At 38.7% G+C, this 27,179-nt stretch overlaps 2 protein-coding genes across 2 annotated transcripts; one reads left to right on the top strand and one right to left on the bottom strand.

The window, feature by feature from the left end:
* Positions 1–447: 447 nt before the first annotated feature.
* Positions 448–22,958, bottom strand: LOC103993653 (probable ATP-dependent DNA helicase CHR12). The gene is made up of 12 exons (XM_009413800.3): positions 22,545–22,958; positions 20,451–20,604; positions 19,714–19,778; positions 11,722–11,916; positions 11,467–11,616; positions 10,606–11,010; positions 7,341–7,600; positions 7,044–7,262; positions 4,782–4,989; positions 4,504–4,657; positions 1,568–2,167; positions 448–1,456 (listed from the first exon to the last, which is right to left on the bottom strand). Exons 1-12 carry the CDS (start codon positions 22,761–22,763, stop codon positions 780–782), a joined length of 3,306 nt encoding a protein of 1,101 aa, XP_009412075.2. The 5' UTR covers positions 22,764–22,958; the 3' UTR covers positions 448–779.
* Positions 22,959–24,490: 1,532 nt separating this feature from the next.
* LOC135587172 (histone H2AX-like) lies at positions 24,491–25,367 on the top strand. The gene is made up of 2 exons (XM_065078257.1): positions 24,491–24,753; positions 24,829–25,367. Exons 1-2 carry the CDS (start codon positions 24,556–24,558, stop codon positions 25,048–25,050), a joined length of 420 nt encoding a protein of 139 aa, XP_064934329.1. The 5' UTR covers positions 24,491–24,555; the 3' UTR covers positions 25,051–25,367.
* Positions 25,368–27,179: the final 1,812 nt, after the last annotated feature.

Here is a 27,179-nt window from a genome sequence, read left to right on the forward strand (position 1 = left end):
ATTCACATCCTTCGTTCGGTACCACCTTCTGATATAACTAATCCGTCGCATATGCCACAAATTTAAGACCATGTAAAACAACCAATGATCATCTACGGTGTACGGAGAACATAAACGAAGGTAAAAAAGCACAATCTCGTGTTTATGATGAGAAAAGTAGGAGAAACCATCCCATCCCGTAAACGGCATGTACTCGGACAAAAAGAGAAACATAGTTCTGAACCTGAACACAAAACAAAATAAGGGCTGTGAAAACGATTTCAAACCTGACAGGTAGGTAATGATGCTGCGCCCTCTAGCTATCATCTTTCTTGCAGCCACAGGATCGTCATGGCCGCTTCCCTGCAACATAAAGTAGATCTACGTTGATTGGAGGTAACAATAATAGTTAGAAGAAACTAGTGCTGACTTCTTTTTCTGACAGAATAATCGTAAGTGATGCAGCGGTTAAAAATGCTAATTCACACATTCTGTATAAATGAGATGCTGCTGCTACGTAACATGGTACAAAACCTATGTTTCATGACCAGAACACCTAATTATCTCACATACAATGCAGCAATGACAGCTGACTACATGAATCCCTAATTTACATGCAGAGGTTGATTTACCATAAACTGCCTCGGCTTGCACAGTGCTCCTCCTAAGCTCATAGAACAACAAAGAAAGTATACACACACCACTAGGCTACTAGAACAATAAACACTAACTTCTTACTGTTTGACTATGTCTTCTAACTGATCTAAGCCAAATTCAACCGGGATAAAGTTCTATTATCCTTATATGTCAGATGCTGAACTTGAGACACCATGGCTCGAGCGTTTTCTCTTGTGAGACCTCCATGTAATGATCTTCTCCTGCCAACCGCCGGCATCCCCTTCTTCATCTTTGTTGTCAGGTAAATTTCCAGATTGGTATTTTACTGGTTTTTTGCTTGAATCATCGCTGACACCCACAGAAACCATGGAGTCCATTTTCTTTTCCTTGGGCATATTTTGCCCTACCACTTCGTCAGATTCAGATGGCTGTTCTCCAGATTCATGTGTACCAAACAGGAACCTGCTCCTTTTTCCTGCAGATGATAACTTTGACAAGTCTCCTCCGTCTTCCACAGCTTTCATCCACTGGACATCACTCAATAAATCAGTATAAATAACCTCCTTACGCCGTCTCTTCCCAGTGACCTCACCGCTTCGTGTATCCACGCCAATACTCTCTTTGGTTTTTTCTTGATTTGTTTTATGATATACCCAATCGGGCACCTCCTTTTCTTCCATCAGCCTTGATTTATACCTTTCCTTTTGTCGTCTCTCTTCGTCCACCTTCTCAAACAGCCAGAATTCCTCTTCGGTTCTTGCTGCAAGGCGGTTGATCTCTGTCTCACTTGGCACATCAGTTCCCAGCGAGTTTGTGCCACGCCGCATGATCTCCTGCAACATCACTCGCCTGTCCTGCGCTGGAAGGTAAAACCAGCAGCACATCATCATTATGTCAAAACTCGTCTTAAGAAAATATATAAAAACTTAATAACTGAGGTATTATGGCATTTTATAAAATAAATACTGACCAGTGGACGTAGTATTAAACAACCCTGCCTGGATCACTTTTGCATCTATACCCATCTTCTGCTTTGCACGTTCCAGGATTTCCTCCTCGATTGATCCAACGCTGACCAAGACAAAGACACGGACTTCCTTCTTCTGGCCGATTCGATGTGCTCGATCTTCTGCTTGTTGGTCCATCTGGGGGTTCCAATCACTGTCAAAAATTATAACAGTATCTGCAGACTGTAAGTTTAATCCAAGCCCACCAGCTCGAGTGCTCAAAAGAAACATAAAATATGGAGAGTTTGGTGCATTGAACTGTTTGAGAAACATTCCTCTATCATCTGTCTTAGTCGACCCATCAAGCCTAAGGTATTTAAAACCATGTAACTGCAAATAAATCTCTAAGATATCAATAAGACGAGTCATCTGTGAGAAAAGGAGAACTCTGTGACCAGATTTCTGCAGTTTTGGAAGTAAACGATCGAGCAACTCGAACTTTCCTGATGCCCTGACAATTTCCTCCTTTTGCCACATGTTATAATCTCCTACAAAAAGGTAAGGATGATTACAGCACTTCCTAAGTTGCATCGACAAGTTCTGAAGGCTCTTTGACTTTATGCCTGCATTTTGTGAATAACCCCACATCAGCATAAACATTTATTAATAAGTGAAAACTACATATATTGTATATGATGTACAACTATAGCATCTCCAAGACAGGTGGCCGACAGAACAGAATCTTTAGATTATAGAGACTCTTCTGAGTTAATAAAGAAAAAAATTGTCCCTCTTTTAGCGAAATCATCCAGAGGGCGCATCAAAAGCAAGAATTTTAAAAAATGGCCTGTAACAACCATGCAGACCAGTATTCATTAGTTGAAGTGAACATCAGCAGGTAGAACATAGTCAGCCACGATATTCCTCAAGACCATTCAGGGATTTTGTTAGTGAACCTGTTCGAGGGTTCATAACATCTAAACCATTAGAATACTAGGATAAGGGCTCAAAGGAAAATCACAATGGCAAAACAGCAGCAACAACTTTTAAAGCAAACGCTCGAGGAATAGCAATCACAAGCATGAGAGCTCATTACATAAATTTTGATTGTTTTCAGCTTCCTTTTTTCTCTCTTTTCCACTGATTGCTGTGTCAATACACAGTTATGCCATTTTTACCCAAGTGCAGTTCTAGTCGGGCCACCAGCTTTTTGATCCTTAATCAAAAGTATCTAATTCAAATAATTACAAGTTTAAATCCACAATCAACTCAGGGATGCCAGCCATGTTAATGGTTAAGATTATATAAGGTAAAAATAAGCATCCAGCAACGATTAACCAACAGCCAGTAGTTGCACCAAATAAAGTTACAAAAGAGTGGATTTTGAAGAATGAGGACACAGAAATCTTGAAAGAGAGAAGCCAAAACTACACACATTTTATTTTCCCAATTTATCCAGTATCTACAACATGGGTCCTTGCGAAATGGGCATATAACAGTCACAACTCTAGCATTTTAAATTTGATAAGTGTTCTCACTGATCTGGAAGGAAATAAAGAGAAAACCAAAGAAAAGCTCATGTCCCTTAACTATAAAACTTACAATAGATCAAATTCTTCGGTGAATGACTAACTTTTCTACTGATTTTGTGTTGCATGTGCCTATATCTAACAAGTCAGTCTTAACATTTCAGACTAGTAACACTGTTGCACCATAGCTAACATAGAAAGACTACTACAAACATAAATCAGTCCAGTTAAATGCCAAAACCAGAAATTAGAAATATAAATAAGATTTCTACAGCTCCCAACTGGAGTCTGGATGTCCCAAGTTTCACAGAAAGCTCTCTTACCAAATTTTTCTTGCCAGTAATTTGGCATAAAATATTCAGATACTTACACAAGGTAGGTAATCAATCAGAAAACTCAATATGGCTGGAACAATCTCAAATAACTTCTGCTCTACACAACCAATCCAAATTAGAAGTGAAAAGTCTTTCAAGTATAAAATAGATTGGTTGATAAAATTGATGAAAGATTGTTCTTTAATTTCTTCCAAGGTCATCATCTCCTTTGCCAGTTTTAATTGCATTCTAATAAAACCACCATAGAATAGCAAATGTGATGCATAAGCCATTTTGCTGTCTTTGGAATAATTTGGTTTTAAGGGTTGTTCTTTTTTTTTTTCAAAAATGTAATTAGTTTGTAGACTATCTTCTGCCTGAGAAAAAAGGAAGCTGACCCGCAAGTAGATGAGAAGGTATTCATGTGATGATTTCTTTTTTCAATTAAAGATCTCGTGCATTAGAAAAATCATCTACCTAAACAAGAAGGAAATGTGAATTTCTCTAGCCAGAGAAGATGATATGATTAATTTTATTACTCGACTAAAAATTTTAGAATTTCTTTGCTAAGATTTCCTTTCTCTTGGAGGCCTATACAAATGAGGAAAGGGTTTGTAACAAAAGACATGGTTGAATAAATATAAAATTATATTTTCTCACAATATATTAGTTGTGTAAGACCATCTCAGGCCTGTATTTATTCCTTCTTTTCTCTCTGTGTTATCTAAAACTATATTATCCCTTCAAATTAGTCCTTGTTGAATCATTTTGTTTAATAAAAGATTTTGCAACCTTGTTCTTTATTCCTAATCCAACTTAACCCAAAAGCACGGTTCGTCTTACCGGTTCGTCTCTGTGTACTAACCAACTGTCGATATGATACATACCGAACTGTACCAAGCTGTATCGAGTGACACATGATACATGAGGACGTACCGATGTACCACGATACCACCAATACTGGTCCTTTATCGGACTGGTATATACTGCCTGTACCAAACAGTATGGCGAACCTTGCCTAAAAGTATTAACCAGTGAGCAGAACAATATGAAGCAACACCAAAAGATGTCATTTAGAACAATTTTAAGAAACCAGAAAATTGACTCTTAACATACCAGATTCTAGTCCAACCCTTCCAATGTCAGTGATCTGCTGATAATAAGCTTTCTGCCAAGCAGATAAATCACATTTTAGTATAACTTGTGTTTTCCCAGGAAGATATTTTTCCACTTCATCCTTCTTCCTTCTAAGAAGGAAAGGCCTTATAACCTGAGGAATAAAGAAACATTAAGAATATAGACTATCATAAAATAATAATAATAATTATTATTATTACTATTATAATAAGACTATGATAATGGTGAAATGAAACATGACAGTTGCTGGCAAGTACTTGATGTAATCGACGAATAATCAAGAGCTCTTCTTCATCAGTAAGAGTTACTTCGCATTTGTCTGCAAAGGGTGCATTGAACCATTCCTCGAAATTCTGTACTGAATTAAATATGCTAGGAAGAAGGAAATTAAGTAATGCCCACAGCTCCTGCAAACTATTCTGTATCGGAGTACCAGTCAAAAGTAGTCTGCGACGTATATGATAGCTGCATATAATGACACCTAGTTTTCATAAGCAATAGACAATACTAGAAAATCAACATAGTGAAGAAAAAAAAGAAGAAGGGATGACCTCAGGATTTACTAAGGGACAAACTACAAGGATCTAGAAAGTAGAAACATATTTCTTAAGCATTATTTCCTCACAGAAGCAAAGAGCTTAATCTGAATTCAGAACAAAGATATCAGCTTTTATTAATCGAGAAAAGAAATCTCACAACGAGGTAAGATCCTTTATCTCCAGGATAGAAATTCATACTAGGTATATAATGATGTGATGTGAAATTTTGAAATGTCTTTTTCCTCCCTAGAAACAAGAATAGGATCGATGAAGTAATAAATATCATAGCAACATGCACGAGTAAGAACTAGCCAAACACAAGCCTCATGCAGCAAGTTGAAATTTATGAAGGTGCTAGCTAGCGGCTGGTAAAAGACTTTGTCACATGACCACAACGTCTTGTGATCAAATCCCGTCTTCACCACTTGCCCTTTGTAAAAAAAAAACTTTTTTATGTGTTCAAAAATAAGTTCCATCTAATTTTGAATAATACCGCCTGGTACGGTACGAAATTTCAATCATTGATTTCAAAACTGTGTAAAAAAGAAGGTCCATCTTTCTGCCTATATCCCTTTAGGTTCCATATAAACAAGAGATGTTAAAACATTTCACAAATACAACCCAATTAGACCCTTGAAGGGCATACATGCAAGATCTAGAATCCCAGGTAAAAGTGGCATTTTTTTGTTTACGCACCTAAAAAATGATATTTGCATATTAGCCATTCAATTCTTCACATTTGCAAAATGATGCCTAATAACTCAAAACATATGGTACATTGTTTTATGGTTAATCTACTCAACCATGGTACGGTCAAGAGACTTAAGACAACCATGAGATTGAACTACTATACCACACAACAATAACAACAACAAAGTTGTAAGTCCGGATTATTTAGGGTCGGATACATGGATCTTTTACCATCATTGAAATATGTCAAAAGCCTTAAAATCCATGTTCATAAGATCTGATACAGTTTTATGCTGGTTGTCAGTGATTTAACGCAACCTTTCACCTTTTTTATCTGGGCTTGGGACCAACATTGCCGCCATTGAATTACTATACTATGTAAGCTAAAAAATGAGTCAATTTCCTAATTCCAAGGTTTTGTTTCATGCTTTATTTTTCACTATAGTTTCTTATTCTCCACCATCAATCTTCTAGAGTTTCAAATTTCCTACATCTAGAACTTCCAACATTTAAAAGACATAATTTCAAGGGCTTCAATGGACATGTAGACTATCTAGATTTTGTAAGAAATAAATTTATTAAGATTCTATTAGTATTAGGCATTTTCAATTGTTCTATAGGATAGATCCCCTGCATTTATCCTTCACAGACTTAGCTCACGTATGGAGCCGAGGAGGCAAACTCAGAACTTGTCACTGTAAGTTGGCTAGTCTAAAGAACTAAATACATTTGTGCTTCTTTATATCAACATAGCAAATAGTTTTCATCTATACTATATCAACATAGCAAATAGGTTTCATCTACAGCCTAACATTATCACTAAGACAGCTAAAATCTTAAACTTGCAATGGAACTTCACTTACTGTCCCCTGCTTTGCTCTATTTAACTCTATGCATGATTGATTTTAGCGAACCCATCTATCAAACCTTGCTTAATCAATTCGCAACAAGAGCACTTCAAAGAAGATGATGATCATATATTGCTTGGTGAAAGTCTTGAAGGTGAGGGTTCCTTTTATAACACTTGAGATAATCTTGAATAAACAACCAATCCTCATAGTGTTCATTAAATGATTTCATAGGTGCATATATTCTTTTGTCAAAACAAAACTTTCCCTTTTTCAAATTTTAAATATTCCATTGAGCAAGCTAAATGTAGTCTTGTATTTTTCCATCCAAGTAGCAGACTTGCAGGATTAATTTTTGTTTCCCAAAAAAGAGGAAAAATTAGTATTGAACAAACATAAATATATTGACTTCATCAAATTCAGTTTCTGAAGGGAACCATACCCTGAGATGAGTGTCTTGGCAAGAACACACTCATGGTTTTTCAGGCGATGTCCTTCATCAACAATCATGTAATACCAGTGTATTTTCTTTAGAAAAGCTTTGTCTCTCATTATCAGATCATAGTGTGTGATCATCACATTAAATTTGCCTTGTCCGGAATACTCTTCCCTCATCGCCTTCCTCTCATTAAGGCGCCCATCATATAGAACAGCCACGATACTGTGCCAATAAGAGAACAAAAATGTAAGAGAAATGAGGCATCTGTAATCTAAATTATTTTCAAGACAAGGTACACACCTTGGTGCCCAAGTTGAAAATTCATTAATCCAATTTGGCAACACAGCCTTTGGAGCTACAATCAAGTGGGGTCCAGTAACACACTTATTTTCCATTAAATATGCAATTAGTGCAATGGTCTGGATTGTCTTTCCTAGACCCATCTCATCAGCCAGAATACCATTTAGATTGTTGTTAAATAAGGAAAGCATCCACTGTAGTCCTTCTAATTGGTAAGGTCTTAGTTCCCCACCTTGAAGCATCGATGGCTGCTCTGTTACCTAGGACATGCCAGAGATTTGAAGATTAGTACTCACATCTCATTGAAGGTTATGCAATTAAATAGAGTACCAGCAGTGCAAAATTACAAAAGAAAAATATGTATTAGATAAAACCATTTGTGAATCGTCTTGTCCATATCTGTACCTAGCGTCAAAGAAGGCCAACTGAAGAGACATTTCTTGTCGCACACCCACAACTGGAGCTAAAAATGGCATTCTTCAGCGACAATGTACTCCAAAGGCCCTGTTTGGTATGGGGATCATATGCCTAAAATTTTTCATATGTTACAATATTAGATTTGAATTCCAATAGAATTCCTCAACTTGTCTTTAGCCACATTTTCAAAATCTCAACCTAGAATTTTCATTTTCCAACTTGTTCTTGTGTTTAGCTGGAGGGATTTATATTTATTCTACTGTTCCCAAGATTCTTATCGTTGGAATTAGAACCCAAATCCCTGTATATTGGGCAGCTAACCAGAATTTCTAAGTTCCCAATCCTAGGTGGGCATGAGGAGGCGTATGGGTGAAATCCTGGGATGTCAAGGGGAAAAGCCCATAAAATCCCCATGTCAAACAGGGCATAAAAAGAATTGCATTCTCTATTGGTGAAAATATGTTTGCAACTGATATCATAAGACCTTGTGAACATTATGAATTTCAGCCTTTTCAATCCAAACCTGAAGGATACTTAAGACATAGCACTAAAAGATTCTCATTCAAGACGTAAAGATCTGAAAGGACTTGAAAGTCAATAACTTCTGTATGCACCTCAGTAACAATAGATGAAGTTCTGAAAGTATATAAGTATCCAAGTGGAACCACTGTGAGAGCTAAATTAGACCTTGTTAAATTAAGTTTTCTAATAAATGAAGAAATGACTACCACATAATAACATATCAAACTCATCTGTTTAATTATTCAGTGATTGAAAACTGTCACTAATATTCTGGTGTAAGAAAAAGGACAGCCCACTCTGTGATGCATCGGTCAATGCAGATTTTGTGATATTCAGCCTTACTTCTACCTACAGAAATATTTATTCTGTAATTTAAACCCATCACATCTGGATTCTGATAAGTAACACATCATAACACCAAGACTCACCCTCATCATGGTGTGTATATATATATGTACTCATTAAGAGATACAATTCAATTGTTATGCACTTAAAACAAGAGGCAATGGTCAGACTTGGATCAATTTCATGCTTCAACAATCTTGAGAAAGATGAAAATATCACTTGACTTACCGTCCTTTGCTAGAGTCAAAGTTAGATCAAACTTGAAGGTTATAAAAGAAAATACAATTACAAGCAACCAGACATCATCATATATAAAACAGTTATGCCAATAAGCACATAAAATATCTTGCTTCATTTAATTCTATCAACGTAAACCAAGCATTCTAGAAAACATAAAATCTAACATCAAAGATTTCAATTCTTCCATGTCGGATATTGTTTCTGCACCTATCCTTGTTTACACATAATCACATATACATATGTACTGATCATCCCATATTATATATTGGCCGTGAAACATAGGCATGGAAAGGAGGTGCATTTCAATGTTTGCATTTCATCTCATCAGGTCTTGTTATGGCACCACATGCACTAACTTGCCCTGAGATAGGCCTTCATGCATGGAATGGTGAAGTGCCAGCAAGATCTGGGTACATCATGCCTTGATTCTTGATAAATTTACGTAAATAGTTTCAATTGCTCCAAGCAAACAGGAAATCCAACTTGAAACAGTGATTTAAAAAGCGCTAGGCGCTAGGCGCTCGCCCGAGCAAAGTGAGACACTAAAATATAAAAATATATAATATAATTAATAAATATAATTATTTAAATAATAATATGATATTATTAATCTAATAAATAAAAAAATACTATTATCAATATGCAGTTAATAGTATATTGTTCACAATATACTAAATCGAGTCGATGTAAGAAGAGAGTGAGTAAGAGTAAGATCGAGGCTGCTGACTGAGAGCAGCGGTAACGGTAGCAATGAGTAGCAGCAACAGTGGCAGCAGTGAGCAGTGATAGTGGCAACGGCGAGCAACGGTAGCGACGAGCAGTGATAGTGGTAGCAGCGAGTAGCGACAGTGGCAACGAAGAGCAACGACAGCGGAGAGAGGCAACGACAGCAGAGAGAGGTAGCGACAGCGGAGAGGAAATATCGACGACGGAATCGCGAGCAGGGTTAGGGCTGGAGAAGTCGCGAGAGGGATGTTGGAGGCTGATATCGGTGGTTTAATTGGTTCGATTGAACCAACTAACGCAAATTCGATCGAACCAAACCTAAAACACTGGTTCGGTCGTCTGGTTTAACCAGGGCGCTCGCTCGAAGCGCCCAACGCCTGGGCTCGGGCGAGCGCCCAGGTGGCGCCTCTTTGAAGCGCATCGCCTGGACATTAAATGAGGCGCTCGGGCCTTGCCTCACCTCGCCCAAGCGCCTAGGCGAGCGCCCGAGCGCCTATTGAAATCATTGGTTTGAAATTTAACAATCCTCTCCTAGTTGACCCAAATAAAGGTTAAGTTTGGATTTCCAAAAGTAATATAAGACCTCTATTAATATATTCAGTTTACTAAGAAGAAAAACACAAAAATAGTAGAAGAGAAAGAAGACATTAATGCATGCAAACAAACAAACAAACACAGAGAGAACAATAACATTCTTTTCACAGAGGGCAATACTCTTTAACATCCACAATCTCATTTTACCATGTAATATGCTTTCACAAAATAAGAGACATCCCTAATTGTTAACACAACTTATTACCAGACTCTTTCTTAACCCTCTTAAGTGAGTTAAAACAACAAAAGTTGTAGCAGAGAAATGGTTGCAAAATTACTTAAAGAAAGCTAGGTTTATCACCTGAATAAGATAATGATGGGTCCAACATACACCACAAAGACAATCTAAAATTGATGTATAAATAATTTGTTTTCATGACATAATTTAGAAAGATCATAGTAAACATTGCCCTTACTGTACCTTTTCCTGAATTGAATGAACAGCAGAGTCATACTGACGTTGTCCTTCAAGCAAATCAGTGGCTTTTATGTTCTGATTAGACTTCACATCAACAGCATCATCACCGTTGCCTAGAGAGAATCCCTCAGGGGTTTCATTCTTAGAGATAGAGATGTGTGGAAGACTATTGGTACCCGAGTCTTTCACAGCTTCAACCCCATCAGTATGTTCTGCGTCCTTTTGCCGTTGTACAGCAGCTCCAAGACAAACAAGAAGTTCATTTGTTTTTCCAAGAAGCATTGTCAAGCGTTCATTCTTGCTTTCTTCTACCATCCGCATGTAAGCTTCTTGGTCATCTGCTTTTAATGCTTGGAACCTCAACTTCTCAGCACGTGTAGCACGTTGCCTTTGCCGTGCATGCCATGCCTACATTGCCAAAGAACAACTCAGAGTGTCCCAACCAAACATGGAAATTTTTTTGAATAAAATACAACAGAAATTATACTATAGCAACACCAATTAGCACCTTTTTGTCTTGTGAATTTCTAAATGTTCATGAGAAAACATTATTTTGAATGATCAAATATATGTGAAAAATCACTTAACAAAAAGGCATCAAGCTCTGCTAAGCAGCTAATTTCCACTCGGCACCATCTGCTATAGAATTATGTTCAGGCAAATTGCAGACATGTCAAGCTGCAACAGAAATGCCTATTGACTCTTAATTACAGCGAGGATAGCTTGCTTACTTAGGACAAACCAAAGAAAAGCAGACCACAGACTCTTAGCGGCTTTGCCATACTTAGCAACATCTCATACATCAAATTGAATTTTCAGAAAAAAAAGGTTAAGTAAAGAAATGAAATTAAACATAATCACAACCTGAACCCCATCATTCCGCTGTTTCCGTCTCTTCAAAACAGCTTGTGTTTGTAACTGAAACTCACGGGCAGCATTAAGAACGTCAGCAAAAAATTTCCTCTTGCCAATATCTGCCTGGTTCTTTTCATCCTCTTCTAATTTTGACAGCCTCTGCATGAGAATCCTCTAGTGAGATATGTATCTTTTTGTCCCTTTTAAATAACAAGAACAAGAAAAGATTTCTAAAAGTTACTTAAGGTGATAGCAGTAGAGAACCTCTACATATCTTTTCTTCCGACGACGATTATCGGCTTCCATTGCAAAACTATCTCCAGTTCCATACATGTTAAATGGATATGTCAATCTCATCATTCCCCAGTCAAACAATGTCTTTCCAGGATGTGCACATTTTTTGTGCAACCAATATTCTGCACTCACCTGAGACCGCACCTTCCTCTGCAAGTCTACAAGCTAAAAAAAAGAAAAGATGTTAACCAGAAATGAAGGAAAGCAGCATCTAGTCACAAAGGAAAATGTAAATATTAATTACATATCATATATTGACTCATTATAATAGAAATTGTCCATCAAACTTTGTGAAACTTCTAACTACACAAAATCATATTAATCAATCACTTGTTTCTGCTACTATGTCAGCAAAGGACAAGTTTTATGCCAGAGAGAAGACAAAATGGTCCAATTATTCTTTGGTAAATGAGCAGCTACCCTAAATTTAATACTACATTAGCTTTTGCAGTGCAACACTAGAAACCCTTGCACTAATTATGTACAGTAGCACTAGTGGCAGAGATCTGTATGATAAGACCCTAAAGTCTTATCGTCGCTCTGATACTAAATGATAAGACCCTAAAGTCTTATCGTAAAAAAGAAGAACAGAAAGGGGATGATCACTTCGAGGGGATCGGCCTCCTTGATCGCTTCGAGGGGATCGGCCCTTCTTGATCGTTTCGAGGGGATCGACCTCCTAGGGTTTGTCAAAAGACAAAAATAGTATTTTTCATATATTAATCAAACTTTGTGAAACTTCTAACTACACAAAATCATATTAATCAATCACTTGTTTCTGCTACTATGTCAGCAAAGGACAAGTTTTATGCCAGAGAGAAGACAAAATGGTCCAATTATTCTTTGGTAAATGAGCAGCTACCCTAAATTTAATACTACATTAGCTTTTGCAGTGCAACACTAGAAACCCTTGCACTAATTATGCACAGTAGCACTAGTGGCAGAGATCTGTATGATAAGACCCTAAAGTCTTATCGTCGCTCTGATACCAAATGATAAGACCCTAAAGTCTTATCGTAAAAAAGAAGAACAGAAAGGGGATGATCACTTCGAGGGGATCGGCCTCCTTGATCGCTTTGAGGGGATCGGCCCTCCTTGATCGCTTCGAGGGGATCGACCTCCTAGGGTTTGTCAAAAGACAAAAATAGTATTTTTCATATATTACTGAAAAGAAACAGTTACATCCCTATTTATAGAGTTCCACCCAGAGTTCATCAGAACTTGAACTCTAATAATAAATAAATATTAAATAAACCTCTACTTGATTCTAATTGAACCAAACTGACTCAATAAACAATTGGACTAAATAGACTCAATAAACATTATTCAAAAGCTCAGAAAAAGGGTCCTAACAGTTCCTCCCTCTTCAAATCAGCCTTGTCCTCAAGACTGAGCAGCATCAATCTCGGGGAGCTTGTCTTTTAGCACTTCAGTCATAGGCTATCTGCAACGCATCACAACCCGTTGATCAAGTAAGTATGGTCTCCACTTTTTGACAGTGTGAGCAATAGGTTGATCTTTCAGTGTAATAATCGTTGTAAGAAATTCCTGGCCTTTACTATCATAAGTTAAAATTCGTCCATCAGCTTCGAATATATCACATCCTTCAATGTGGTGGGCTAATTGGACTGCAACTTTCCTGTCCATAAAATTATTAGTGCTATCTGTATCAATCAAAATAGTGACAGGTTGATGCTTCAAAGTTCCTCCGATTTTCATAGTTTGTGGGTTAGTGTAGCCAGCTAATGCATGCACTGTATGTGTGATGGCTTCAATATCTTCATCAGTTTTCATACCTTTATGATCGGAGTCCAACTCTTTTACTTTCAGTTCCTCTCTAATTGGCTCAATCATCAGAAGTTGCCCTTGTTTACATCGGTGCTCCATACTCCACTTTTCATCATAGTACAAACCCTTTGCTAATCTTTCCTTAAATTCTTCTTGGGTTAGTCTTCGGGTGTCAAGGCTTTGGTTGGGAATAGATAGGGCTGGTGGCTTACTGATCATCTGGTTATTGTCACTTCTGTTTCCATGATTTTCCCTATTGATTTTTTTCTCATGTAGATGTGCGAATGAGATCGCAGCTATCATAGTGCGAGGTTGACGAGCCTTAACTTCACACCGGATCTCTGAAATAAGACCTTCAATAAATGTATCCAGAAGTTGTCGTTCCGACCAATCTCTAGCTTGATTTGATAATCTTTCAAACCTACTCTGATATTCCAACACTGTAGAAGTCTGGCAAATTTTTGAGAGCTGTCCATCCACCTTCATATATGAGTAGATTGTGTCACAATCTTGGGGCCCTTTTCTAGTATTTCCAGATCTGTGCAATGTAGAACTTGAACTCCCACCTTGTTGAAATTTACTAAGGCTCCCCAGTAAGTCCTTTTTGAAATCATCAAGTACTTCTTGTAACCGGTTCTCAATTCTAATTTCCAATGCTTCCATTTGTGCTTTCACTGAGTTATCGGTGGTCATTTCATAAGACTGCAAATCTGTAATCTCAACTCCTATTTTTGGTGTTGGTCAAGGGCATCAATCACTGCCCTATTCGGTGTTGCTGTTGTGACGCAGTCGGTGGCAACACTATGTGAATGAAGGGTTGCTGCAAGGATGCAGGGATGTAGCTACGGTCGCCGCGTGGGAAGCAGCGATGCTTGTTGCGGTCGCTACGTAGAGGGATCGCTGTTGCTGATGGCTTGGAGGCAGCGATGGTGGTGCGGCTAGGGCAACACCGCTAAGGGCTCACCGCTGCAATGGCTGTGACGGCGCGGATGGAAGGCAGCGTTGCTCTGTTTCTGTCACACTGCGGAAGGAGGCGCTGGTGAGAGGCAACGATGCTTGTTGCAGTCGCTGCGTGGACGGATCGCTGCTGCTGAGGGCTGGGAGGCAGCGATGGTGATGTGGTTGGGGGCAGCGCCGGCAAGGACTCGCCGCTGCGGTGGCTGCGATGGAGGAAGAGTTGCTGCCCTGTGTTTTTGTCACTGTGTGAGATGAGAGCGCCGAGGCTGAAAGGTGACGGTTGTGACTGCTGTGACCCAAGGAAGCAATCGCCGAGCAGCCGGGTTGAGGCTGCGGTGATGCCAACCAACAACTACAGCAGCGGAGGCAGAACAAGAGGGAGGTGGCATTGAAGCGGCCGGGGTTGAGGCTGCAGTGGTGGCAACCGGCGACTGCGGCAAAGATGCAGAGCAAGGGGGCTGCAGCAACGGTGCAGATCAAGGGGGTTGAGGTGAAGGCTGCGGTGGCTGGCAGCAGCAGTCGTGGCAGGCTGGGCGGCGAGCAGCGTCGTCGCTGGCTGGGCAGCAGTGGCGACGGTGGTGGCAACCGGCGTTCGCAGCAGCAAGAGGATTGCACTGTTTCTCGGTCACAAGGGGGCAGAGCAAGGGGGAGTGGCGGCGGTTGTTCTCGCCCGAGCCAGGGGGAGCGGCGGCTGGGAGGCGAGCAGCGGTCGCCGCACGGTGGCTGGCAGTGGTGGTGGGTCGGCTGGAAGGCGACGGCGCTCGAGGCGTGGCTGCGATCGACGAGGGGCTGCGGCAACAGAGGAAGCTCTGTTTCTGCAACCGCTGCAAGGAGGGGCTGCGGCAACCGGCGGCTACGGTTGCGGTGCCGGCGGTCCTTCTCGCTCGAGCGAGATGGGGACGCAAGGAGAAGAGGTCGCTGGCCGGGTGATCGAGCGGCGGCGATGCGGCTAGGAAAAGTGGTGGTGACGCGGCTGGGAACAAGGGCAATCCGTGAGTTGCCCTGTTTCGGTTGCCGCGAGGAGGGCGACAATCGGCGGCTGCGGCTGCGACCCAAGGGGAGGTGGGCGACGGTGGAGAGGCAGCGATGGTGGCGCGGCTGGGAGCAGCGTCACCAACGATCGCCGAAGAGAGGTCGAGCGACTGCGCTGCGACGCAAGGGGAGGCGGGCGGCGGCAGTAGGGCTGAGATGGACGCTGGCAGCGTCGTCTCCTGGCCGAGGAACAGCGGCGGCGGTGGTTGCCGGCCAGGAAGCAGGGCGATGGTGGGCGCTGGCCGGAGAGCAGTAGCGGCGGGTGGGCTAGCCGGAAGCAGGGGGCGCAGGGGTGGCTGCGGCTTCTTCTTCCTCTCGTGTTTTTCTTTTCTTTTTTCTTTCTTTCTTTTTTTTTATTTTTTTGAACGAGATGGGGCAGCGAGGAGGTCGAGCGGTGGTCGAAGGTCGCTGACCGGGGAAACAACGACAACGGTGAAGAAAGAGTTGCCTTGTAGTGGTGGTGGGGAAGAAGGGAAGCAAGGCTGCGGCGGGCTGCGCCAAGGATCGTTGCTCTGATACCAAATGATAAGACCCTAAAGTCTTATCGTCGCTCTGATACCAAATGATAAGACCCTAAAGTATTATCGTAAAAAAGAAGAACAGAAAGGGGATGATCACTTCGAAGGGATCGGCCTCCTTGATCGCTTCGAGGAGATCGACCTCCTAGGGTTTGTCAAAAGACAAAAATAGTATTTTTCATAGATTACTGAAAAGAAACAGTTACATCCCTATTTATAGAGTTTCACCCAGAGTTCATCAGGACTTGAACTCTAATAATAAATAAATATTAAATAAACCTCTACTTGACTCTAATTGAACCAAACTGACTCAATAAACAATTGGACTAAATAGACTCAATAAATATTATTCAAAAGCTCAGAAAAAGGATCCTAACACTGTAGCATAGGCAAGACTTTTGTATCTTTGAGACTGACTTGGATTTTTCTATTGCTTACATATTACAGCTTTGTGATAGTCATACATACATATACATATATATATATACATATACATATATACATATACATATATATATATATATACATATACATATATATACATATATATGTGTGTGTTTATATATATGTACAGACATTTAATTTACATCTAACATTAATTGATCTGTAATTCAAAAATGCAACATGTTATGACGATAACTTCACATGCTACATACAATGAAGCAATACATATTGGCAAATTCATTATTAATTAAATTAAGCATATCTTCTAAAGACAAATGCATGTGATTGTTTATCCTCTTAATATAGAAGAATCTTCTGTTAATATCTAACTAGAGAGCTCCCAGTATGCGATGTACTATCCTATATATTAAGCAGTAATGTGTCATGCGGTAAGTCTTTGAAGATGTATTTTTTCAGAAAACATAATTTATGGTTAAAATTTTCAAGTTTCAATTAGAAGTACAAAATAGACTCGTCAAAGAACAACTTCACTTGGATATACCTCTTATTCAAAGTCCACATTCATGTAACACATATGTCAAGCACAGCCCAAATGCACACTAAAACAACATCTAGAGTTTTATTCATTGAATAATTCCACAATGATACAACTTGCATGCAGGATAATAATGAATCAATTTTTTTGAACCAAGAAAAGCACTAAATCTCATAAAATAAAAATGTTGAGATCATAATGCAGCCACTACAGAATCTCAAGTCCAAGTTCATAAAAAGCACTAAATCTCATAAAATAAAAATGTTGAGATCATAATGCAGCCACTACAAAATCTCAAGTCTAAGTTCATTGGATTGACCAAATGAAATCATTTTATCTTCCAGTTAAATATAAGGTAACAAACTTGGTCGATTGTGAGGGTGATACTGAATTGTACAACTGCTTCTATGAAGTTACCTTTGGTCATTTTCAACCTCTGTATATCATCCAATTTGTGATCTAGGAGGCCCATCTAATCAACTATATGATATTATCAGAACCTAGCACAAACCTACATAGACAAAACCTCCTAATAAGTGTAAGGTAATTAGTAATTTAAAAAGGGGCTCGGGTGAGGTGAGGCGAGGGCCGAGCGCATCCGACACGCTTTAGTAAAGCGCCGCCTAGGCGCGCGGGCAAGCACCCAGTTGAAGCAAAGCAACCGAACTAGATGATCAACTCTAGTTCGGTTAAACAGTAGCTTAGTCGGTTCAATAAAACCCTGCCCCTCGCGACCCCCCCCCCCCCCCCCCTCCCCCTCTCTCTCTTTTTAATTGAGTATTATAGTCGTCTCAACTTCACCGCCGATGCATAGGTCTGATGCTTCCTCTGCCGTCGACGAATGAGTCCAAATAGATTTCGTGCGTGGTTCCCTCCAATGATGCTACTTTTGTGAGCAGCTCCTTCCACCGCCGAGGGATAAGACCACAGCTTCCTTCACCACAACCAACAGACACATCTAAAGCTTCCTCCACCCACGACGTCGTAGTCCGTAACTATCGCTGCCACCACTGTCGCCATCCAAAGCTTTCACTGTCTCAGTTGCCATTGTCCGTAGCTTCCTCCGTCGTCGTTGCCATCGTCCAAAAGTTCCTCTGTCACTATTGCTCTCTCCTTCCCCACGTTCCACTATCGATGACTCTTTTATCCCCCTCCAACTACTGTTAACAATGGATTAAATATTGTTAACAGTAGATTGTTGATCCTTAACTAGTATTAAAATTACTATTTAAGTGTTAACTACTATTACCATATAATAGTCCCTATTTAGCATTGTTAATATCTATTTATTTAGAACTATTATTAGGGTTTCAGGTTCAAGATTAATGATAAGTGTACAAAGTAATTCAGAAGATCTATTAAAAATTTTAAAAAATGATTTTGCCTGGAATACAATTATCTAAAGGATCCCAAAGATCCTAATGCATTTACTTGTATCTTCTGTGATAAAACTACTAAATGTAGCATTTTCCATGCAAAGCAGCATCAAGTAGGGAACTTCAAGAATGCATCAGCATGCAAGAAATGTCCACCTAATCATATTTATCAATTGTATTATATATTTTTATAGTTTAATATTTCAGAGCATCTCATTTTGCTCGAGCGGGCGCCTAAAGCCTTAGGCTTTTTTGGGACCTTGGCACGTTTTGACACCTAGCGCTTTTTAAAACATGGAAGGTAAGGACTCTCCTGGACATCACTCTCATACATACTCTACACTATTTCTCTCTAGTTTAGTTATAATCATCATCCTTCATAATGGAGATGTCTGACTTGGGTGTCTGAGAGGCCAATACAAGGAAACCCACAGCACCCTCTGACCACTTTTTCATCTTGTAGTTGACTTTATGGTTGGCACTCGCAAACTCCATAGGCAACTAAGTTTAGATCCAATTGCTTGATCATGCTAACTCACTCAAATGATGCAACATCCAAATTGCAAAAATTGAAACCATTTACTGTTCTTATCATTTCCAGTAATAGAATCATACATGATCCTCAACCTCAATTCCTCATATTGAATGCACTCATTTTAGCACAAAGCAGTAACACTACTAATTCAACTATTTTCAGCATTTAATGATCTCTTAAATCTCCTAAATAGAGGAGCTGCCTTTTCACATTTACATAGCATTCGCTCAAACAACTAATAATACTTGCACCTTACAAAGACCTAAGTTTATCCATCACCTACTTTCAGTCTCTCATTGATCAGAAATGTTAATAACAATTAACATGACCAATGGAACTTCATTTTGCGTAAGCAAATGTCAGCTATGAACCTAGATGTATGTCCCACAGTGTAAATGTATACCATGGGGGCTTCCTAGAATCAAGCATCTCAGATATATGCCATGTAAAATGCAAACATGTAGATTTCATGCATTCGCTCATGCTAGTACTTGTAACAACAGGCACATGAGCTACATACCATGTTGTCATCAGGCAGCAATAGCATGACATGCAGCACTTTGACACTTGTTTGCCACTTGATCAATACAGTAAAAGCATCACAGTACTCAGAGAGTAGAGAAATAATATGCATTAAGAATATCCAAAAGGAATAATCATCCAAGTATAGAATAAGTGAGTATCAATGTTGTACTATGAAACATAAGCACAAAAATGCCTGTTCAGGTTCTCTAAGTACACCATCAACTCATTCTTGTTATTTGACTGATGAATGTCAAAAAGCTTAACCTTAAATGATAAATGCTACAAAATTACCTTTATGCCATACAGCTCAAGCAAGCACTTCATTTGCAAATCTTCACCCCTACTCGATGGTAATACTGATTCAACAGACACGTTCAGTTGGCTGAAAAAATAAAGATATATCTACCAACAAACCAAATAATATAGCAAATATCCTATATCAAATGAAAATATTTTCATAAAATCAGATGGAAATAACTTTTTCATTTTACAAGAATCATATAAACTAGCTGGTAAACTTAAGCTACGATGCTGTTGATCAATGTTATAGCAATCAAAAACCAAATGTTTATATTTTCTAAAACTAACAAAACTAACAGCTATAACTGGACTACTGGAGGAAATTCACGTAGAGATACATATGCACAGAAACAGGATTGCACAAGAAAAAAAGAAAAAGAAGCTCCAACAAAAGTTTTACTGCATCTTTTCTTTTTTCGCTAAGGCACTCCATACTCTGTGGTCTGGCATGGGTACAAGTACCAAAATTTTAAAACCTTGAGTGAAAGGTGATAATTTGTTATTTTCTGGTAGCATAGCATTGATGCCAACAAGAATTAATGATTAAACAAAACAGTGATAAACAATTATAGCAAACTGTATAAAAAAGTACATGTACAGCATGATAAAGATGTCTCAGACACCAGGACACTTTTAAGCAAAAACATTAAATCCATGAGAAAAAATTCCATGCAAGTGATTCAAAATAAACAGAAAAAAGCAATCAAACTCTTGATAATAAAAATTACCCTCAAGTTCTGCAAGACGATGCTGAATGAGACTGTTGAAATGACGTTCTTTTGATTCTCTCAGCGCCGAACTACACATGCGAGTCGATTGCTGATTTAACAAGACATCCTCTAGCGCTACTATCAAACTACCTTCGCCTGGCACTCCATTAATCTGCATGAAAGTAACAGTCTAAATGCTGGCACATCATTCCAACTCCATTATGATGACCAAGAATACAAGCTAAAACAAAAGGCAGAAAACCAACTCTGTCAAATGCACACAAAATAAAAGGGTTAGCTGGTTGCATCAATCACCCATTAATCCAGTGTCCTGAACATATACAATTTAGTGATTGCTCATTAATCCTTAGTACACAATCGAGAAACCCTATTAATGTACCAAGGGTCAAACCCATTATAACAAATATAAAAAATATGTCAAAGTACAATCCTTGGGTCATCATAACTGTGTAACATATGTATAAATAATTTATGAAGGGACAAACATGATCATGATCTCGTCCTTCCATGAATCGTCACTCTTCATTTTACATGCACTTTTACTCTCAAACCATTTTTCCAGTTAAAAAGTCGGTCTTCAGTCTCTAAAAATTATAAATCGAACAATCAACTACAACATGTCTGGTATCATCCTAAAATGGATCTATGCCAGCCATATTATTCTCCTCATGCTGGATGTTTAAATATAAACAACGAAACACTGAAAAGTACTCCGGAAGTAACCTTGATTGAAAGAGTTGCAGTAACATCTGAACAAATTGAGGGATGCTTATAACGTTCAAGCTTATGAACTTCAGAAAGCATTATAACCTTCAAATAGGGATGTAGAAAATTATCTTAGAAACTAAGTTTTCTGGTTCAACAATGTGCTTTCATCACAACACTGCAATCATTACCATGGCTCAACAAGCGTTAGCATGTTCAGAAAAAAAAAACGAATATCACAAACAAAAGAACAGTATCGATAAGCAAGGTATAATAATTGTCTAGTTTTTCACTCGGTACAAATTTCCGAGGCAAGAAAAGCATGACGATTCTCTGTCTAAACAGGAGAAATCAGATTCTGGCCTAACTCACATCCATTGAGTTCAGACCTCGATAACCAACAGGATATCTGCTGGTGTGCACAGTCCATTCTGATGGAGCATTTGGGCTCCAATGAAAGCTCTTTTTTTATTCACATAAAAACCCACCATTCAATTTATCATGAAGATCTTTACATACTTAGAAGCATGATCCTATTACCCCATAGAATTACTTATGACAGTCAACAATAAGCATTCATTCTTTTTCTAGTGTCACGATTTCAAAGTTAAAAAAGTAATCATTCATTCTTTTTCCAATGCCACAATTTCAAAGTCCTCCTGATGGAGAACCATCTAGCTTTACAAAGGATTTCAGAACCATCTCTAATAATTAAGATGATTTTGGATAGCTCTCTCATCCAAATACATTGGTATTAAAAAGCTCTTCATTCAATAGCTATTTTTTAAAAATATTTAAAATTTTGTTAGATAAACTAGTCAATCAAACTATTCATTGATCTCCCAAACTCTTCCAAGTCGCAATAGAAATATCATCAGGTCTCTTAGCTATTTAAGAAATACAAATGTAATAAATGCAAGACATGAATAACATTAAAAAAAAATAACCAATAAAGAATTGCCAGCAGCTCCATCTTGTCCAACCAATTATCTTTTTCAATCAATGGCTCTGGTGTGTATATTTAGGAGCAATAATCCATCTATTCATTCTACGTTGACGAGACACATATTCAACAGCCTACGCCTATAAACGTCACCGCCTGACACATTCAAAAAAACACACCAGGAATCATCTCAAAAACGTTGTACGATTTACCAATCAACTCGACAACAAGGCCAAAAAACATGATCCAAGAAGTGAAAGTTAACCCGATTCTGAAATCTCGAATAACCATTCTAGCATAATTAACCCAACGATGCATAATTCTTAGTCGGTAACAAAGTCCTTCGTATAAGAAAAATTCGCTGAAACCCTAATTTATATCCAAACCAAGATTACTGACTGATTCAAATATATCGACAAAAAAGGAAGGGAGAGGGCGCGGACCGCAATCGATTCAGCGGAGACTGGGGCACCACCGCCCTCCACCATCTCCTGCAGCTCCGACGGCTCATCGCCGTGGTAGATGGAGGAGACGGCGCGGAAGACATCGGGAGGGAGGGGGAGATTGCGCGAGAGGAGGTTGAGGGCGCCGACCAGGGTCTTGGCCTGCTCCGCGCGGCGATCGGGGGCGTGTCGCGGTTCCTCTGCCACCGACGCCACCATGGACCCTCGACTAGCGCACGAACCGAAGCCCAACAGAGTCTCCTCTCTTCCTCGTCTTCTTAGTGTCGATCCTGTCGCCCGTCTCTCTTCGCTTCTCGTGTGTCGTGATTCTTCGAGCAGTCGATGGAATTCGACCTCGCCCGCGCTCTTCTTCTTTTCTCGTCTGTAGAAGCTCCCAAACGGATCCGCGTGTCACTTGTGATTCCGAATGTGCCACTTGATACCCATGTGATATGTAGCTTCTGAACGGGTAGGATATGGCCTGCATCCGATAATGATCCGAACCGGGAATAAGAGGAAAGAAACGATGTAACGATATATATATATCGGGTAGGATATGGCCTACATCCGATAATGATCCGATCCGGGAATAAGAGGAAAGAAACGGTGCTATGGTGACAACGTGGAGATATTTTATACACACACAAATATATATATATTTTTTTATTGTATTTATTTATTTATATGTTTATTTATATATTTATTTTTTGTTATATTGTATACTTCATCATATTTATGAGTGATTTTTCTATAAAATACTTATATTTTAGATATTTTGGGTTTAATTAAAAATAAATAAATTTAAAAAATATTTAGATAATGTTACAACTTTAAATAAATCACATATAGTATATCAATATACCTCTATCGATTATTGCCTTCCATCTCATCCATCGTCATCTTGTGCCACACTCATTACCCCTCCTCCAGCGAACTCGTCTGATAACGAAGGTACGATGAATCTTATCAATTTTGTTGGATAAATGATAGACTTTACGAGTGAGCAAAGGTGATCATGAGTGTGCACCCTCATCATCTTGTACAAAACCTCTAAGAAAAACTCAAAAAAGTGATTTTTTTGTTAATAAGCTATTTTATTATTATTATTATTATTACTTGATTTTGATGGCAAGAGTATGGTCAAAAATTTTAGTGTCTCTCACTGGAATAATATATGCAATAATATAATTTTATGTTATATTATAATATTTTCAATAATATCAAGAAACACACTGTTATATAATATATTTGTATTGTATTATAGTGTGTTCATTGTATCATTGAAAATATTATAAAATAATATAGAAACATTATAATACAATACATTGAAATATAATATTTTTGTATATTATATTATAATATTTCCCTAGTGTTATTGAAGACACTGTAACATAATATGAAAAACATTATAATTTGATCGATACATCGTATCGATCAATCAGATATTAGGTTGAAAAAAAAGAAAGTTTTGGAAACGAGATGTTTTTTAGGGAAAAATCTAATTTTTTTCATAATTACATATCATTTCCAATATCTAAAATCTTTATTTTCTTAATATATAATTTATAAACTCTAATTAATCTAATTATATTTAGAAATATAAAAGAGTTAATTACTTTATCTTATTCTCACTGAAATATTTTCCTTATTTTACTGCCTTTCTCATTTCCCTTTTATATGTCCGAGAATTCCCATCGAAATCTAACGACATGCTAATACTCTGCTTCGAGATCCGTGAGATCTCCAATCCAACGGCGAAAAGTGTCTCAGGCGACTGCTTTGATGCATCAAGTCTCCACCGTTTGATAAATCATGGGATGAACACAGGGGCTCCACGCTGGCAATCCGCGGGAAACTCAATCGACCAATCACAAGAAAAGACCTTGCGAAGGACCCTTTCCCCCGCACCTATATATACAGGCGGCGACGAAGGCAATCGCAAAACTGAAGCCTTCGCCCTCCTCGTCGTTCCTCTTCGTTAGGGTTTCTTCGCGAGCAAGATATAACAGAGATGAGTTCCACAACGTCGGCAAAGGGCGGCCGAGGCAAGGCCAAGTCGTCGAAATCTGTCTCCCGTTCGCATAAGGCCGGCCTCCAGTTCCCCGTCGGCCGCATCGCTCGGTTCCTCAAGGCCGGGAAATATGCCGAGCGTGTCGGCGCAGGTGCCCCGGTCTACCTCGCCGCCGTCCTCGAATACCTTGCTGCCGAGGTCGGTTAACCGATCCTGGAATTGGCCGTGGTTTTGACTGGCGGTTTGATTTGATTAGGGTTTGATTCTTTTCAGGTCCTGGAATTGGCCGGAAACGCTGCGAGGGATAATAAGAAGAATAGAATCGTTCCAAGGCATATACAGCTCGCTGTCAGGAATGACGAGGAGTTGAGTAAGCTTTTGGGAGCTGTTACGATCGCCAGTGGTGGTGTTTTGCCCAATATCCATCAGACCTTATTGCCTAGTAAGGCGGGAAAGGGGAAAGGGGATATTGGATCTGCGTCACAGGAGTTCTAGATTATAAAGATATAATCTTTTGGTATGATGGAATATGATGAATGGAGTGAGCCTGATAATGTAATAAAACGTTTTGGCGAGGTGTTGAATATCCTTATCATAGAATAGGATGAGAGGATAATTGAAAATTGATTATTTTTATGAGGTTATAATCCTTTTCTGGTCCTCAATCTAATTTTCCATTTGCACCTGAAATCAATTACTTTTTGGTTACATTCGGTTGAATTGTATTGTTTGATTGAATCAGTGGCTTGTTTAACTGCATTCTTCTCATTTATAAAGCCTGTCAAGAGGAAAAAGAATCCTCTTTTGATTTGGATATCTTTACAGTGTCGTGATGGTACACTTGTATTGATTCTTGGTATTTGTGATGGTGCTCTAGATTTATATGTCTTTCTGGAGAATCTTTCAGTGTGGTTGACCTTTTGATCTACTTTTTCACATTTTAGGAATATGTATGATCAACAAGAACACATTTTTTCCCCCTTCACTCTTTTTGCTATATAAGTTGCTTCTGCCTCTTGATTTCTTCCCCAGTGCAAAGGAAGTTGAGTTTGACATTTGCTTATCTTGGTCCTATTGTTTTTGTCAAATTGAGGTTGCTAACTATCAGAGCTGTAAAGTCTTTTTAGCTGGCTGTAAATTCTGTTTATTCTGGAATCTTGTGGTGTGAGCTCCTAAAATGAGGAGTTGAGGAGCTAAGGATAAACAGAGGAGAGAACTATCTATTGTCAAGTATGATGCACACAGGATGTTCTTCAGTGATCTGGAGTAGCAATACAAGTTACTAGTCTTGATGTTTTGTGATTTTTTGATGCTCTCACAGAAAATTGTGCAACATCTGTTATTGTATCATGCATATTCTTTTTTTTTTGTTCTTTCCTTAATGAATTGGTTTCTGTTTGTTAAGTTTGTAGGAGCTAATTTATCTTATTCCAATGATCACTCAATTAGGTGATGAGAATGAGAGCTTTGTTTTTTTTGGCTTTTTCTGTCCCGAATAATTGGTTCTTCTTTTAGTGTTCACTGCTACAGGAATTAAGTGGAAGAGAAACCTTTGTCATGATTTTGGTTGCTATCTGCTTTTATTATGATATTTGTTAATCGGAAGGCACCAGTGATTTGCTCTTTTAGGTGAAAAGAAATGAGCATGATGCATTTTATGAAGCACCTGACAATATGTTTGATGTTGGTCTTCATCTGTGTTGCAGCTAATGTTCATTTGGCCAAATATATTTTGTTCATAGTCAATCAGGGATTGGCAACTAGACACTATATGATTTTTTGAGATAACATGAAAATTAGGTCACGTAGGAAGAAGATTATCTGGTGTTGATCATTTTGATTGATTCACCAATTTCAAACCACTTTAAGTGCTTTGTGTTCATTGATGATACATCGGTTAGTAGTATGTCATAGTTAGATCATTCTTTGGCAGCTAAAGAATTCAAGCTAGCCCATAATGAATTGATTGGATCGAATCCTCAAATTTTGGACTTCACATATATGGTATATCTATTGCATTATATAATTTCACAGCCAGAGGTTATGGGCAACCAATGAATTGTAGCTTTGTAGATGAAGGTATGGCTCTTTAAATGACTTTACTCATACGTAGTGATGTGTTTGGGAGTTTGGATGCCACCATATGCTTTTGGAAGGTTATAGAAATCTCTTGCTGACATGGTATAGCTGATGCTGTGATTCTTGACTTGTGTATTTTCAACAATCCATTTTATGCATTTGAACACCTACCTGATTTGAATTGGATTGGTTGGTTCTTGTGATTCATGTAAAACCAGTTGCATGGACCTGATTTGTTCTGCCTTTTGATAATTTTCAATCCAACACTTAAGCTGGACTGGCCAGGGGACCAATTTTCACTTTTTGGTAGTTTTGATTTCAATTATCATATAACTATGCCAATGAGTGCCAGTGATGGTTATGGCAATAATCTAGCCATTTGTTATATTTCCTGATCTCATTATTTATTTGTGCCTTTTCAAAAAAAATTTCTCTAGCAATCGGTTGAAGTCAAATTAGTTCTCTGAAGAAAGTCAGAATCTATGGTGATGTCATAATGACAAAGCTGGTTATACTGATATTTTTAGAAGTCTTGGCCTGGTTGA

Source organism: Musa acuminata, chromosome BXJ1-8, assembly GCF_036884655.1.
Source record: "Musa acuminata AAA Group cultivar baxijiao chromosome BXJ1-8, Cavendish_Baxijiao_AAA, whole genome shotgun sequence".
In the NCBI taxonomy this organism is placed as follows: domain Eukaryota; kingdom Viridiplantae; phylum Streptophyta; class Magnoliopsida; order Zingiberales; family Musaceae; genus Musa; species Musa acuminata.

Bases quoted from the DNA above. Each gene is read 5' to 3' on its own strand.
- LOC103993653 (XM_009413800.3), bottom strand. From the start codon at position 22,763: ATGGTGGCGTCGGTGGCAGAGGAACCGCGACACGCCCCCGATCGCCGC. The intron at 7,601-10,605 runs GTACAGTAAGGG...GGCATGTCCTAG, and splicing joins TTCATTCAATTCAGGAAAAG to GTAACAGAGCAGCCATCGAT. The intron at 7,263-7,340 runs GTGTGTACCTTG...TTATTGGCACAG, and splicing joins TTTTCAACTTGGGCACCAAG to TATCGTGGCTGTTCTATATG.
- LOC135587172 (XM_065078257.1), top strand. From the start codon at position 24,556: ATGAGTTCCACAACGTCGGCAAAGGGCGGCCGAGGCAAGGCCAAGTCG. The intron at 24,754-24,828 runs GTCGGTTAACCG...GATTCTTTTCAG, and splicing joins TCGAATACCTTGCTGCCGAG to GTCCTGGAATTGGCCGGAAA.